The sequence below is a fragment of the Schistocerca gregaria genome, chromosome 4 (assembly GCF_023897955.1).
Source record: "Schistocerca gregaria isolate iqSchGreg1 chromosome 4, iqSchGreg1.2, whole genome shotgun sequence".
Taxonomy (NCBI): Eukaryota; Metazoa; Arthropoda; class Insecta; order Orthoptera; family Acrididae; genus Schistocerca; species Schistocerca gregaria.
Window position 1 is genome coordinate 714184976 of NC_064923.1, and position 16921 is coordinate 714201896.

Sequence of the window (16921 nt, forward strand, 5' to 3'; positions counted from 1 at the left end):
TATATGTAAAAGGATTTACAGTTTCATTTGTACGAGGATCATTCAATAATTAAAGAGACGAATTGGTCTGGAGAAAAAAGCGTTTATTTCAACAAAACAATAACTTTTCTACATAATGCCCTTGAACATTTATGCACTTGCTCCAAGGGGCTACAGCCTTTTTTATTCCAGCTGCAAAGAACTCTTTATCTTGATGTTTGAGCCACTTTCCCACAAACTTTTTCACGTCCTCATTGACCTGGAACCTCTTCCCACGTAATTCCTTCTTCAGTGCACAAAAAACTGGAAATCTCTAGATGCTAAATCAGGACTGTAAGGAGGATGAGGCAGTACTTCCAAGCCCATTCGGTCGTTGGTTTCACAGGTTAGTTGAGCAATATGAGGACGTGCGTTTTCTTGCTGGAGAATCACACCTGTCCTCTGGTATCCACGACGTCTGTCTCCAACGGCTGGCTTCACCTTGTTTAAAAGCAAATCCGAGTAGTAGTGGCTGCTAATTGTACGCTGCTCATCGAGATAATCACAAAAACTGGACCTTCAGAATCTCAAAACACCGTCAATATGACTTTTCCTGCCGATGCTTGGGTTTTGAATTTTTTTCTTGACAGGTGGGTCGGTGTGCTTCCACTCACCGCTTTGTCTTTTTGAATATGGCTTATAATAGTTTCATCACAAGTTAACATTTTGTTGAAGAAGTGCTTACCTTCTCTTTCATAACGTTCCTTTAGCTCGGTGCGCACTCTCAACCTTGTTTCCTTGTGTCGCTGCGCCAACTCCTTTGGCACCAATCTCGCACGTTTTGCGGTACGTCACCTTGTTACAGATAATGTTATGAACAGTACCATTACTAACTTGAACCTTATCAACTATCATTTCCACAGTCAGGCGGCGGTCGGCACGAATAATGCCATCAATGCGACTTTCAAGTGAGAGAGTTGAAACTGCAACTGCTCGGCCAGAAGGGTGTTCGTCACTCACTGAGACGCGACCATTTTTGAATTGCTCTACCCACTTGTAAAAATTTTCACGATTCATACAACCTTCACCATGAAGTTTAGACTTCCTACAGTACATATTCACTGGTTTCTCGCCTTCAGCAAGTAAAAACCGAATAACAGAACGTTGTTCAACTAATGCGGACGTTTCAAGCGGACTCGCCATCTTGAAATGTATTTTTGAGGTTATAATCAAAACAATGTTGAAACATCAGCTGATCAGGGCTCATCCTAGTGATGCCAATTTGAAGCCATAAAAGTACCAAACTTGCCCTAATAACAGTTTTCTTTCCACAGACCAATTTGCCTCTTTAGTAAATTTTATGACCCTCGTATTTTGTTTTAATAAATTTGCTTTTATAAGGAAGTTTCAGCACTGAAAGACCTAAGTCGAAACAGGGCCGCGAGAGTAGACAACATTCCATTCTAAGTACTGACAGCCTTGGGAGAGCCAATCCTGAAAAAACTCTACCATCTGGTGAGCAAGATGTATGAGACAGGCGAAATACCCTCAGGCTTCAAGAAGAATATAATAATTCCAATCCCAAAGAAAGCAGGTGTTGCAGATGCGGAAATTACCGAACTATCGGTTTAATAAGTCACGACTGCAAAATACTAACGCAAATTCTTTACAGACGAGTGGAAAAACTGGTAACGGCCGACCTCGGGGAAGATCAGTTTGGATTCCGTAGAAATGTTGGAACACGTGAGGCAACACTGACCCTACGATTTATCTTAGAAGATATATTAAGGAAACGCAGACCTACGTTTCTAGCATTTGTAGACTTAGAGGAAGCTTTTGATAACGTTGACTGAAATACTGTCTTTCGAATTCTGAACGTGGAAGGGGTAAAATACAGGGAGCGAAAGGCTATTTACAATTTGTACAGAAAGCAGATGGCAGTTATAAGAGTCGAGGGAGATGAATGGGAAGGGAGTGAGACAGGGTTGCAGCCTATCCCCGATGTTATTCAATCTGTATATTGAGTAAGCAGTAAAGGAAACAAAAGAAAAATTCGGAGTAGGTATTAAAATCCATGGAGCAGAAATAAAAACTTTGAGGTTCGCCGATGACATTGAAATTCTGTCAGAGACAGCAAATGACCTGGAAGAGCAGTTGAATGGAATGGACAGTGTCTTGAAAGGATATAAGATGAACATCAACAAAAGCAATACGAGGATAATGGAATGTAGTCGAATTAAGTATGGCGATGCTGAGGGAATTAGATTAGGAAATGAGACACTTAAAGTAGTAAAGGAGTTTTGCTATTTGGGGAGCAAAATAACTGATGATGGTCGAAGTAGAGAGGTTATAAAATATAGACTGCTATGGGAAGGAAAGCGTCTCTGAAGAAGAGAAATTTGTTAACATCGAGTATAGATTTAAGTGTTAGGAAGTCGTTTCTGAAAGTATTTGTATGGAGTGTAGCCATGTATGGAAGTGAAACATGGGCGATAAATAGTTTGGACAAGAAGAGAATAGAAGCTTCCGAAATGTGGTGCTACAGAAGAATGCTGAAGATCAGATGGGTAGATCACATAAGTAATGAGGAGGTATTGAATAGAATTGGGGAGAAGAGTAGTTTGCGGCACAACTTGTGTAGAAGAAGGGATCGGTTGGTAGGATATGTTCTGAGGCATCAAGGGATCACCAATTTAGTACTAGAGGGTAGGGTGGGAGGTAAAAATTGTAGAGGGAGACCAAGACATCAATACACTAAAGAGATTCAGAAGGATGTATGCTGCAGTAGGTATTGGGAGATGAAGAAACTTGAACAGGATACAGTAGCATTTAGAGCTGCATTAAACCAGTCTCAGGACTGAAGACCACAACAACAACAACTACAACAACAAGGAAGTTTCATTTGTCCGGATTTAAGCGACGCGCCCTGTAATTACGTTTGTACGGAATGCCTCCGTGCGCGAGTCCTACTCGCACTTTTGCGGGTATTTAGGTCATAAAAACCCTAGCCGTAGTGATCGTGGTGTGATCATAAATGGCAAGCGTCCGCCTCCGGCGCTCCTAAAAGATTGGCGACCCTCTACAGAAGCTCGAAATTTGGCACAAAGTTCAATGCTAGATGCTTACAAGAGTTTCCACAACGAAAGTTTGTCTCGGAACCTGGCAGAAAACCCAAAGAGATTCTGGTCGTATGTGAAGTATGTTAGCGTCAGGAAACAATCAATGCCTTCTCTGGGCGTTAACAATGGAGATACTATCGAAGACAGTGCTGTCATAGCAGAGATGCTAAACACAGCCTTGCGAAATACCTTCACAAAAGAAGACGAAGTAAATATTTCAGAATTCGAATCGAGAACAGCTGACAACATGAGTAACGTAGAAGTAAATATCCTCGGAGTAGTGAAGCAACTGAAATCAGTTAATAAAAGTAAGTCTTCTGGTCCAGACTGTATACTAGTTAGGTTCCTTTCCGAGTATGCTGATTCATTAGCTCCATACTTAACAATCATATACAACCGTTCGCTCTACGAAAGATCCGTACCCAAAGACTGGCAAGTTGCACAGGTCACATCAATATTCAAGAAAGGTAGTAGGAGTAATCCATTAAATTACAGGCCCATATCGTTAACATCGATATGCAGCAAGATTTTAGAACATTATGAATTACCTCGAAGGAAACGGTTTATTGACACACAGTCAACATGGGTTTAGAAAACATCGTTCCTGTGAAACAGAACAAGCTCTTTATTCACATGAAGTGCTGAGTGTCATTGACAAGAGATTTCAGATCGGTTCTGTATTCCTGGATTTCCGGAAGGCTTTTGACACTGTACCACACAAGCGGCTCGTAGTGAAATTGTGTGCTTACGGAATATCGTCTCAGTTATGTGACTGGATCTGTGATTTCCTGTCAGAGAGGTCACAGTTCGTTGTAACTGACGGAAAGTCATCGAGAAAAACAGAAGTGATTTCTGGCGTTCCCCAAGGTAGTGTTATAAATTGTTTGCTGTTCCTTATCTATATAAACGATTATGGAGGCAATCTGAGCAGCCGTATTCGGTTGTTTGCAGATGACGCTGTCGTTTATAGACTAATAAAGGCATCTGAAGATCAAAACAAACTGCAAAACTATTTACACAAAATATCTGAATGGTGCGAAAAGTGGTAGTTGACTCTAAGTAACAAAAAGTGTGAGGTCATCCACACGAATGCTAAAAGGAACTCGTTAAACTTCGGTTACACGATAAGTCAGTCTAATCTAAGTCTAATCTAAAAGCCCGTAAATTCAACTAAATACCTAGGTATTACAATTACGAACAACTTAGATTGAAAAGAACACATAGAAAATGTTGTTGGGAAGGCTAACCAAAGGCTGCGTTTTATTGGCAGGACACTTGGAAAATATAACAGACCTACTAAGGAGACTGCCTACACTACGCTTGTCCGTGCTCTTTTAGAACACTGCTGCGCGGTGTGGGATCGTTACCAGATAGGACTAATGGCGCGTGACAAGGGCCTCCCGTCAGGTAGACCGCTCGCCTGGTGCAAGTATTTCGATTTGACGCCACTTCGGTGACTTGCGCGTCGATGGGGATGAAATGATGATGGTTAGGACAACACAACACCCAGTCCCTGAGCGGAGAAAATCTCCGACCCAGCTGGGAATTGAACCCGCGCCCTTACGATTGACAGTCTGTCGCGCTGACCACTTTTTTTTTTGCCTCATTTTGTTCTATATTGCTCGTTGAATCTGCTCGGGGCGGACGGCCGGTGGCACCCATTCAGGTTCTTCGTTGATCGGTTCACTTAGTTTTTTTATTTATTTTATTGTTATTGCAGAGGGTAACTAACCCTCTGACCGAGCACGCTGAGCTACCGTGCCGGCACCAGTCAGCTACCGGAGGCAGACACCAGATAGGACTGGCGGAGTACATCGAAAAAGTTCAAAGAAGTGCAGCACGTTCTACATCTACATCTACATTTATACTCCGCAAGCCTCCCAACGGTGTGGGGCGGAGGGCACTTTACGTGCCACTGTCATTACCTCCCTTTTCTGTTCCAGTCGCGTATGGTTCGCGGGAAGAACGACTGTCTGGAAGCCTCCGTGCGCGCTCGAATCTCTCTAGTTTTACATTCGTGATCTCCTCGGGAGGTATAAGTAGGGGGAAGCAATATATTCGATACCTCATCCAGAAAAGCATCCTCTCTAAACCTGGCGAGCAAGCTACACCGCGATACAGAGCGCCTCTCTTGCAGTCTGCCACTTGAGTTTACTAAACATCTCCGTAACGCTATCACGGTTACCAAATAACCCTGTGACGAAACGCGCCGCTCTTCTTTGGATCTTCTCTATCTCCTCCGTCAACCCGATCTGGTACGGATCCCACACTGATGAGCAATACTCAAGTATAGGTAGAACGAGTGCTCTGTAAGCCATCTCCTTTGTTGATAGACTACATTTGCTAAGGACTCTCCCAATGAATCTCAACGTGGCACCCGCCTTACCAACTATGAATTTTATATGATCATTCCACTTCAAATCGTTCCACACGCATACTCCCAGATATTTTACAGAAGTAACTGCTACCAGTGTTTGTTCCGCTATCATATAATCATACAATAAAGGATCCTTCTTTCTATGTGTTCGCAATACATTACATTTGTGTATGTTAAGAGTCAGTTGCCACTCCCTGCACCAAGTGCCTATCCGCCGCAGATGTTTCTGCATTTCGCTACAATTTTCTAATGCTGCAACTTGTCTGTATACTACAGCATCATCCGCGAAAAGCCGCATGGAACTTCCGACACTATCTACTAGGTCATTTGGCCGCGGTGGTCTCGCGGTTCTAGGCGCGCAGTCCGGAACCGTGCGACTGCTACGGTCGCAGGTTCGAATCCTGCCTCGGGCATGGATGTGTGCGATGTCCTTAGGTTAGTTAGGTTTAAGTAGTTCTAAGTTCTAGGGGACTGATGACCACAGCAGTTGAGTCCCATAGTGCTCAGAGCCATTTGAACCATTTTTTTACTAGGTCATTTATACATATGTTGTGAAAAGTAATGGTCCCATAACACTCCCCTGTGGCACGCCAGAGGTTACCTTAACGTATGTAGACGTCTCTCCATTGGTAACAACATGCTGTGTTCTGTTTGCTTAAAAACTCTTCAATCCAGCCACACAGCTGGTCTGATATTCCGTAGGCTCTTACTTTGTTTATCAGGTGTTATAGTTTTCTATCAGCAGAATAAGTACAACTTTTTACAAATGTGTCTCTACTTTTTGAATTCCTCTCGTATATGTGTACCCGTATGTAGATCATTTTGTAAATAATCTTTACGTATAATGTACTTTTAAAGATATAACAAGGCATGGCTTTTCTGATAGTGCTTACGCGTCAATAGTGAGTTTCGGCATTAACATCTATTTGCGATGGCTATCCACAAAGTACATTACGTTTTGGAATTAAAAATAAATGAAGTATGGGAATTTTTTTATTATATACAGATGAAAGCCACACCTCAATACTACTTTTCTACATAGTTGCCATTTAAATTAAGGCACTTATCGTAGCCATGGACGAGCTTGGAAATTCCTTCGTCGTAAAATTCGGCCGCCTGCGCCTTCAACCACGTGGTTACCTCTTCTTGAAGCTGTGCGTCTTCATCAAAACGCTGCATAGCCAACCACTTCTTCATTGCTGGGAATAAGTGGAAGTCGGTCGGTTCCAGGTCGGGACTGTACGGCGGATGAGGAAACAACTCCCACTTAAAAGATTCGATAACTTCACAAGTGGCATTTGCCGTGTGGGCCCGGGCGTTGTCGTGAATCAGTAAGATCTTTGAGCCCAACTTTCCCCTGAGCTTGTCTTGTATTGTTCTTCTGAGGTTGTGCGGAGTTTGGCAATAACTGTAGTGCCCCTTTCCAGGAAATCCACAAAAATCGTATTTCTACCGGGTTGCTGATTAACCACGTGGTTGAAGGCGCAGGCGGCCGAATTTTTCGACTAAGGAATTTCCAAGCTCGTCCATCGCTACGATAAGTGCCTTGACAACTATGTAGAAAAGTAGTATTTAAGTGTGGCTTTCATCTGTATATAATTTTAAAAAATCCCAATACTTTATTTATTTTTAATTCCAAAACGTAATGTACTTTGATGGTCGAAGTAGAGAGGATATAAAATATAAACTGGCAATGGCAAGGAAATCGTTTCTGAAGAAGAGAAATTTGTTAACATCCAATATAGATTTAAGTGTGAGGAAGTCTTTTCTGAAAGTATTTGTATGGAGTGTAGCCATGTATGGAAGTGAAACATGGACGATAAATAGTTTGGACAAGAAGAGAATAGAAGCTTTCGAAATGTGGTGCTACAGAAGAATGCTGAAGATAAGGTGGATAGATCACGTAACTAATGAGGAGGTATTGAATAGGATTGGGGAGAAGAGAAGTTTGTGGCACAACTTGACTAGAAGAAGGGATCGGTTGGTAGGACATGTTTTGAGGCATCAAGGAATCACAAATTTAGCATTCGAGGGCAGCGTGGAAGGTAAAAATCATAGAGGGAGACCAAGAGATGAATACACTAAGCAGATTCAGAAGGATGTAGGTTGCAGTAGGTACTGGGGGATGAAGAAGCTTGCACAGGATAGAGTAGCATGGAGAGCTGCATCAAACCAGTCTCAGGACTGAAGACAACAACAACAACAACAATGTACTTTGTGTATAGCCCTCGTATAAATAGCTGTTTAACCATGCGCAACGCCACGGTTCAAGCTAGTAACATATATAATTCTACTAACCCCCCACTGGTAAAAGCACAAATCGCACCCCGACCCATGTAGAGGTAGATAAGGCATTTGGGAAATGGAGCTCCGGAAATACGGCACGCGTGACGCGACCTCCGCGCGAAGCGAGGCGGAGGTGTTTACGCAAGGGCGACCGGCTGGGGCGCGCCGCGGCCTGACCTTGCGCAGCGGGCTGACGAGTGGCTGGCGACTGTTGCAGGGCGGGATGCCGGCCGTGGCGGCGGTGCTGGCCTGGGCGGCGAGACGCGGCAGTAGCGCGTCGGACATGGAGCCCTGCGCGTCCCCCGCCAACGGCTCCGGCCCGCAGCTGACGGAGCGCGTGCGCGCCGTCGCCCGCAGCGAGCTGCGGGAGGAGGACGCGGCGCGCGCGCAGGCGCTGCAAGCCTTCCGCCAGTGGGTCGACGCCAACCGCGACGTCGCCGACGTCCGCACAGGTGCGCGCCACGCTCCACAATTACCTGTACCGTGCACTCCAACAACCCCATTAGCAGATAGTCCACCGGAGGAACGGTTTCCCACATATCTCTGGATCAGCCATCATTAGTCCAATTTCATCCTCTACTTCTGCACAGCTACTCCGCAAGCCGTTGTACTGAGCATGACATAGAACTGGGGGAGTCCTTAGAAAATGTAGTCCGTCAACAAAGGAGGTGGCTTAACAAAACACTCGTTCGACCTATACTTGAGTATTGCTCATCAGTGTGGGATCCGTACCAGTTCGGGTTGACAGAGGAGGTACAATTCCCCAATACTGCACTGTACTTCCTTCTCTAGATTGTCGTACAGATGACAAAATGGTAGATATCGAAATAGACGACAGAGGGATAGAGAAACAATTAAAATCGCTCAAAAGAGGAAAGGCCGCTGGACCTGATGGGATACCAGTTCGATTTTACACAGAATACGCGAAGGAACTTGCCTCCCTTCATGCAGCGGTGTACCGTAGGTCTCTAGAAGAGCGTAGCGTTCCAGAGGATTGGAAAAGGGCACAGGTCATCCCCGTTTTCAAGAACGGACGTCGAACAGATGTGCAGAACTATAGACCTATATCTCTAATCTCGATCAGTTGCAGGATTTTGGAGCACGTATTATGTTCGAGTATAATGACTTTTCTGGAGACTAGAAATCTACTCTGTAGGAATCAGCATGGGTTTCGAAAAAGACGGTCGTGTGAAACCCAGCTCGCGCTATTCGTCCACGAGACTAAGAGGGCCATAGACACGGGTTCACAGGTAGATGCCGTGTTTCTTGACTTCCACAAGGCGTTCGATACAGTTCCCCACAGTCGTTTAATGAACAAAGTAAGAGCGTATGCACTATCTGACCAATTGTGTGATTGGATTGAAGAGTTCCTAGATAACAGAACGCAGCATGTCATTCTCAATGGAGAGAAGTTTTTCGAAGTAAGAGTGATTTCAGGTGTGCCTCAGGGGAGCGTCGTAGGACCGTTGCTATTCACAATATACATAAATGACCTTGTGGATGACATCGGAAGTTCACTGAGGCTTTTTGTAGATGATGCAGTGCTGTATCGAGAGATTGTAACAATGGAAAATTGTATTGAAATGCAGGAGGATCTGCAGCGAATTGACGCATGGTGCAGGGAATGGCAATTGAATCTCAATGTAGACAAGGGTAATGTGCTGCGTTTAATACATAGAAAGATAGATCCCTTATCATTTAGCTACAAAACAGCAGGTCAGCAACTGGAAGCAGTTAATTCCATAATTTATCTGGAAGTACGCGTTAGGAGTGATTTAAAATGGTATGATCATATAAAGCTGATCGTCGGTAAAGCAGATGCCAGACTGAGATTCATTGGAAGAATCCTAAGGAAATGCAATCCGAAAACAAAGGAAGTAGGTTACAGTACGCTTGTTCGCCATCTGCTTGAATACTGCTCAGCACTGTGGGATCCGTACCAGGTAGGGTTGATAGAAGAGATAGAGAAGATCCAACGGAGAGCAGCGCGCTTCGTTACAGGATCATTTAGTAGTCGCGAAAGCGTTACGGAGATGATAGATAAACTCCAGTGGAAGACTCTGCAGGAGAGACGCTCAGTAGCTCGGTACGGACTTTTGTTGAAGTTTCGAGAACATACCTTCTCCGAGGAATCAGTATATTGCTCCCTCCTACGTATACCTCGCCAAGAGACCATGAGGATAAAATCAGAGAGATTAGAGCCCACACAGAAGCATACCGACAATCCTTCTTTCCACGAACAATACAAGACTGGAATAGAAGGGAGAACCGATAGAGGTAATGAAGGTACCCTCCGCCACACACCGTCAAATGGTTTGTGGAGTGTGGATGTAGACGTAGACGTAGATGTAGAAGATTCAAAGAAGAGCGGCGCGTTTCGTCACATGGTTATTTGGTAAGCGCGATAGCGTTACGGAGATGTTTAGCAAACTCGAGTGGTAGACTGCAAGAGAGGCGTTCTGCATCGCGGTGTAGCTTGCTGTCCAGGTTTCGAGAGGGTGCGTTTCTGGATTAGGTATCGAATATATTGCTTCCCCCTACCTATACCTCCCGAGGAGATCACGAATGTAAAATTAGAGAGATTGGAGCGCGCACGGAGGCTCTCCGGCAGTCGTTCTTCCCGCGAACCATACGCGTCTCGAACAGGAAAGGGAGGTAATGATAGTGGCACGTAAAGTACCCTCCGCCACACACCGTTGGGTGGCTTGGGGAGTATAAATGTTGATGTAGATGCACCGAACCAATGATATCAGTTTCCTTTGTTATTCCATACTCAGCGACAGAAAAAATTGTAAAAGAAAAAGCCAAATGTTTTGTGAAATAGTTCGTATAAAAGTGGGAAATAAAATACATTAGAGAAACATCTCATGCACCTTTGAATGATACTCGGAATGGTAACACAGCAGCTATGGTACTAAAACGTTGGTGACGCAAGGGGATCACCGATTCCATTCGTATCAACAGGTGCCATCGCGAGAGCGTTACAAATCTCATAGAAAGTTTGAAGTGGGACACACTTGCAGATAGACGACGTGCCAAACAGAAGGGGCTGCTCACTAAATTCCGAAATCCAATCTTCGCCGAGGATGTAGAGCATATATTATTACCACCAACTTTCAAATCGCGTAATGATCATCATTCAAAGATAGGGAAATAAGAGCTCGTACTGAGGCGTTCAGACAGTCATTTTTCCCTCGCGCGATCCGCGAGTGGAATAGTGGGGGGGGGGGGGGGGGGAATAGTGCACTTTGCCGCGAATTGTACCCTCCGCCACACACCACTTGGTGCTTAGCAGAGTATATATGTAGATGTAGATGTAGAACTGGTTGTATAGTGCACCTCTGGGATTTTGACAAATGTAAAGAGTAAGATGCAACTATCAACCGTTTTTGAGAAAGTGAGTTTGAAAATTGTAGGCTTCCTAAAAGACTGGACGACAGTTATCAGTTTTCCTTCCTATTCCATGGTAACGGATGGTTTACTGTAGCCATTGTTCGTGGAGGTTCTGGAGTACCAAATGTTCCTGGACTTGAAAGTTTCGTTGACAGAGACATTATTGCATTTCGCACCTACCATATGGCCGAACTAGCAAATAAAGACTTTGGTAAATCTGCTTATATTTCCACATCTGCTTTGTCTTTGTATACTCGTAACAGGAGGAAAATATCTGTAAATGAGTCTGTATTCATTTGGGTCAAAGGTAAAGGTGTATGTGAATATGTAAAGTTTGTTGGTGATTGTACTGTATATTTTCATAAATAAATTTTTTATTTGCAAACTGATCTGTAGCGTAGCTGAGAACCGGACAAGGGTACATCTAGAACCGGGGGCTCAAGGATGCAACAGCATGTAACGCCTACAAAGGCGGCTGACGCAACCCGCCGAACAGCTTACGCAATTTTGGCAGCGCGCCAGCGGCGGACTTAGCGGTCCTAGGCGCTACAGTCTGGAACCGCGCGACCGCTACCGTCGCAGGTTCGAATCCTGCGTCGGGCATGGATGTGTGTGACGTCCTTAGGTTAGTTAGGTTTACGTAGTTCTAAGTTCTAGGTGACTTATGGCCTCAGCACTTACGTCCCATAGTGATCAGAGCCATTTGAACCATTTTAGCCATCCATTCGCGCACTCAGCGACAGCAAAATAAAATTAAAAATGTGAAAGAGAAAGTCAAATGTCTTGTGAAATAACTCGTATAAAAGTAAAAATAAAATAAACATTAGAGAAGCATCTCATGCGCCTTTGAATGATGCTCGAAATAATATCCAGCAACTGAGGTATTCATACGCTGGTGACGCGAGGAGATCAATGACAAGGAGACAGTACGAATTTCCCCTCACCGATTTGATTCATGTTGAGAGGATATGTAGTGCACGTCTGGGATTTTGACAGCCGGCCGGGGTGGCCGAGCGGTTATAGGCGCTACAGTCTGGAACCGCATGACCGCTACGGTCGCAGGTTCGAATCCTGCATCGGGCATGGATGTGTGTGATGTCCTTAGGTTAGTTAGATTTAAGTAGTTCTAAGTTCTAAGGGACTGATGACCTTAGAAGTTAAGTCCCATAGTGCTCAGAGCCATTTGAACCATTTTTTTTTATTATTACAAATGTAAACAGGAAGGACAACTATAAACCGTGTTTGAGAATTTCTAGTTTGAAAATTATAGGCGTGCTTATGCTGCAAGCTTTGTAGGGGTGCTAGTCTTTACGGAATCCGCAGCCGAGCGTGTAAACCGCTTCGTTTCGTATGTGCAAGGTCTCACGTTCGAATCTCGTTGCCATTAATTTAATTTTCATTCCCACGTAATGCTAACAACAGATTATGACCGTGAAAAGATTTAGTATCAAATCAGTCATTCACTGTTTTCTCAAGCTTCAGCAAGAAAAAAAGTAGAGAAAATTCTTTTCTCGAGAAGACTGGAACTGAAAACAGGATACATGAGACTTTCATTCAAATCAGCGTAGTCATTGTATTTACATTATTGTACCTACATTTTCGACAAGTATAAAGTGTAACCTAAACATCAATGCACGAATAAGGATGGCCTGCTGGAGTGGCCGAGCGGTTCCAGGCGCTTCAGTCTGGAACCGCGCTACGGTCGCAGGTTTGAGCACTGTAGCAGTCAAAATGGTTTAAATGGCTCTGAGCACTATGATACTTAACATCTGAGGTCATCAGTCCCCTAGACGTAGAACTACTTAAACCTAACTAACGTAAGGACATCACACACATCCATGCCCGAGGCAGGATTCGAACCTGCGACCGTAGCAGCAGCGCAGTTCGGCACTGAAGCGCCTAAAACCGCTAGGCCACAGCGGCGAGCACTGTAGCAGTATTTCAGAAATGCTCGGGCCAAAGTTGTATGCTATCTCCTATCCCATTGCATTGCTATTTTTCAGGACGCTCTCGAGAAATCTAAGTTTTCAAATCGCCTTCCTAAATATTGATTTTGTCCGTTTCCGTATCACTTTTTAGTATTACCCCTAAATACTTATGCGATGTAACATGCTCATCATGTTCACTAATCTTCTAATCTGATGTTGTTCTGTTCATTCTCTTTGTTATACTAATTATCGTACATTTATCTTCATTTAAATACAGCTGATATTCATTACAGCTGATATTTTGTTCCTAGTCTTTCTGCAGTTCCATCCGATCGTTCAACGTCGACGCTCTCCCTTACACAACTGGAGCATCTTATTCTGCTACTGATCGTCACTTTTGAATCGTTTATTTATATTCAAAACAACAGAGGTCCAGTTACTTCTCTTTGAGGTACACCCGACTTTACGGGCGTCCCCAGAATGATATCCAAGACGGGGGAGAGATTTTAAAATAGTCATTTTTGTATACATCAGTATCTATGCTTCGCAACTAACTTCATCGTGTGTGATGGAAGGAACTTTGTGTTCCATGGTCAATATCCCCTTTCGGGTACCAGCAGCAAATGGTGCACAGAAAGAACCAATTTTGGTAAGCCACTGTGTGACCTCGAGTCTGGTATTTTACATTCACTGTCTTTCCTCGAGATATATCCAGGAGGACGAAATATAAGAACGCACACTGCCGGAATTTTAACAATAAATCGCACCTTAATTCACAACACCTTTGCTGTAATGACTGCCACTGGAGTTGAATGAACATCTCGGTAACGCTTTCGCGTTTACTAAACTAACCGATAATGAAACACGTTGCTCTTCTTTGGACGTCCTTTATCAGTCATATCTATAATGGCTCCCAACTGACCACAGTGTTTATGCATCAGTCGAACGAAGATTTTGCAAGCTTTCTTCTTCGTCTGCCGCTTGAAGTTTGATGGGGATCTCCGTGAGGCTCCAGAGGTTATTAAAGGAAACCGCAATAAAATGTGCGCGCGTTTTCTGGATCTCCAGCAATGTAAACTTTTAAGGATCTCAGACCGACGAACGATACTGAAGAATCGATAGAGTGAGTGTTCTGTAGGCCACTTCTTCCGTGCATTAACTACATTTCCTCTTTTTCATGGAGCCATCCTCAAATGTTCCGAATACAAAACCACGTTTTTTTTACTTACTATTAACTTGTAATACCTTCTTAGATACATACACACACATCTTCTCATCTTTTCTCTTTCAAATTCAGGTTTACCTGAAATTCAAGAAGGTGATAATTATTCAATAAAATTTTTCTGGGTTTGTGACCGCATTTCAATATTTATAAAACTACCGATGTTTCGGTCCCTGTTGCAAGAGCACTTCTTCGGAATGGTTTTTTTCTTACAGTAAGCATAAAAAAGCACCCTGAAGAAGGTGGTTTTATATATATTGACAATGCGGTCAGAAACCCAGAAAAAATTTTATTGAATGTGAGAATGGCCGCGGAAGCCTACGTTTATAAAAGTAGTAATTAGTTCAATTCAAAATTTGAAATTGTGTACACAACCGGAGATGAACGAAGAAGGTGTGTAACACGACGACGATATCGAAGTTATCAGAGAAAGGGCATTAACTAGGACGGACAGTGATGGACAGTGCAATAAGCCGTGACGTTGTTGAGATAATCGTCTCTGTACTCTGAAAAGCATGAAAAAGTATAACTGGAGGAGAAAAAGGGGATCTGTGCCCCTTCCCTCCCAATAAGGATCCAAGCGCTGCACTGCCTTCCTTGGTAATATTAATTTTGATCTTAGGTTAGTAAAGCGGAATAGATGCATAATCAAAAGATCACAGGAATGATACTGGATTACTGTTGGATAGGAATGAATGCACCTGTTGCAGGCATTGTTGTTTCTACAGTTCTTCGCCTTCGTCTTCGCACCTGCAACCACACCACAGAACTCAAGTAGACTCCGACGATAGGCTCATATACGCTACTGGTCATTAAAATTGGTACACCAAGAAGAAATACAGATGATAAACGGGTATTCATTTTAGAAATATATTATACTAGGCCTGACATGTTATTGCATTTTCACGCAATTTGGGTGAATAGATCCTGAGAAATCAGCACACAGAACAACCACTTCTGGCCGTAGTAACGGCCTTGATACCCCTGGGCATTGAGTCAAATAGGGCTTGGATGACGTTTACAGGTACATCTGCCCATGGAGCTTCAACACGATACCACAGTTCATCAAGAGTAGTGACTGGCGTATTGTGGCTCCAGAAAGGCCCGTACAGGACTTGCAACATGCGGTCGTGCATTATCCTGCTGAAATGTAGGACTTCGCAGGGATCGAATTAAGGGTAGAGCCACGGGTCGTAACACATCTCAAATGTAACGTCCACAGTTCAAAGTGCCGTCAATGCGAACAAGAGGTGACCGAGACGTGTAACCAATGGCACCCCATACCGTCACGCCAGGTGGCGATGACGAATACTCGCTTCCAATGTGCGTTCACCGCGATGTCGCCAAACACGGATGCGACCATCACGATGCTATAAACAGACCTGGATTCATCCGAAAAAATGACGTTTTGCCATTCGTGCACCCAGGTTCGTCGTTGAGTACACCATTGCAGGCGCTCCTGTCTGTGATGCAGCGTCAAGGGTAACCGCAGCCATCGGCTCCGAGCTGATAGTCCATGCTGCTGCAAACGTCGTCGAACTGTGCGTGCAGATGGTTGTTGTCTTGCAAACGTCCCCATCTGTTGACTCAGGGATCGAGACGTGGCTGCACGATCCGTTACAGCCATGCGGATAAGATTCCTGTCATCTCGACTGCTAGTGATTCGAGGCCGTTGGGATCCAGCACGGCGTTCCGTATTACCCTCCTGAACCCACCGATTCCTTATTCTGCTAACAGTCATTCGATCTCGACCAACGCGAGCAGCAAAGTCGCGATACGATAAACTGCAATGTCGATAGTGATGGTAGGCATTTCTCCTCCTTACACGAGGCATCACAACAACGTTTCACCAGGCAACGCCGGTCAACTGCTGTTTGTGTGTGGGAGCCGGCCGGAGTGGCCGTGCGGTTCTAGGCGCTACAGTCTGGAACCGAGCGACCGCAACGCAGGTTCGAATCCTGCCTCGGGCATGGATGTGTGTGATGTCCTTAGGTTAGTTAGGTTCAATTAGTTCTAAGTTCTAGGCGACTGATGACCTCAGAAGTTAAGTCGCATAGTGCTGAGAGCCATTTGAACCATTTTTTGTGTATGGGAAATCGGTTGGAAACTGTCCTCATGTCAGCACGTTGTAGGTGTCGCCACCGGCGCCAACATTGTGCGAATGCTCTGAAAAGCTAATCATTTGCATATCACACCGTCTTCTTCCTGTCGGTTAAATTTCGCGTCTGTAGCACATCTTCGTGGTGTAGCAATTTTAATGGCCAGTAGTGTAGTTTCATATAGCGAGTCATAAAAAAAGGCAAATCGGCTAAGAGTTTCTGTAGTTATTAACACCAGTCTTACACGTGGTACTGAATTCACTCATCTCAAACAGATATCCCTGGAAATGGGATCGCATGAAACGTGGTATCTATTATGCCATCAGTAATGATTAGTTGCGTAGTACCTACAACAAAGCCGGCCAGTGTGGCCGAGCGGTTCTAGGCGCTTCAGTCTGGAACCACACGACTGCTACGGTCGGGTGTTCCAATCCTGCCTCGGGCATGGTTGTGTGTGATGTCCTTAGGTTAGTTAGGTTTAAGTAGTTCTAAGTCTTAGGGGACTGATGACCTCAGATGTTGAGTCCCACAGTGCTCAG

The 16921-nt window shown here is 44.3% G+C and overlaps 1 protein-coding gene across 1 annotated transcript in view; it reads left to right on the forward strand.

The window, feature by feature from the left end:
- The window catches only part of LOC126266914 (clavesin-2), a 335190-nt gene that overhangs the window by 284542 nt on the left and 33727 nt on the right, over nt 1-16921 (forward strand). The window contains exon 3 of the mRNA XM_049971599.1: nt 7958-8192. Coding sequence (XP_049827556.1) covers nt 7964-8192 — 229 coding nt within the window. The 5' untranslated portion in view covers nt 7958-7963. The remainder of the gene's footprint in view (nt 1-7957; nt 8193-16921) is intronic.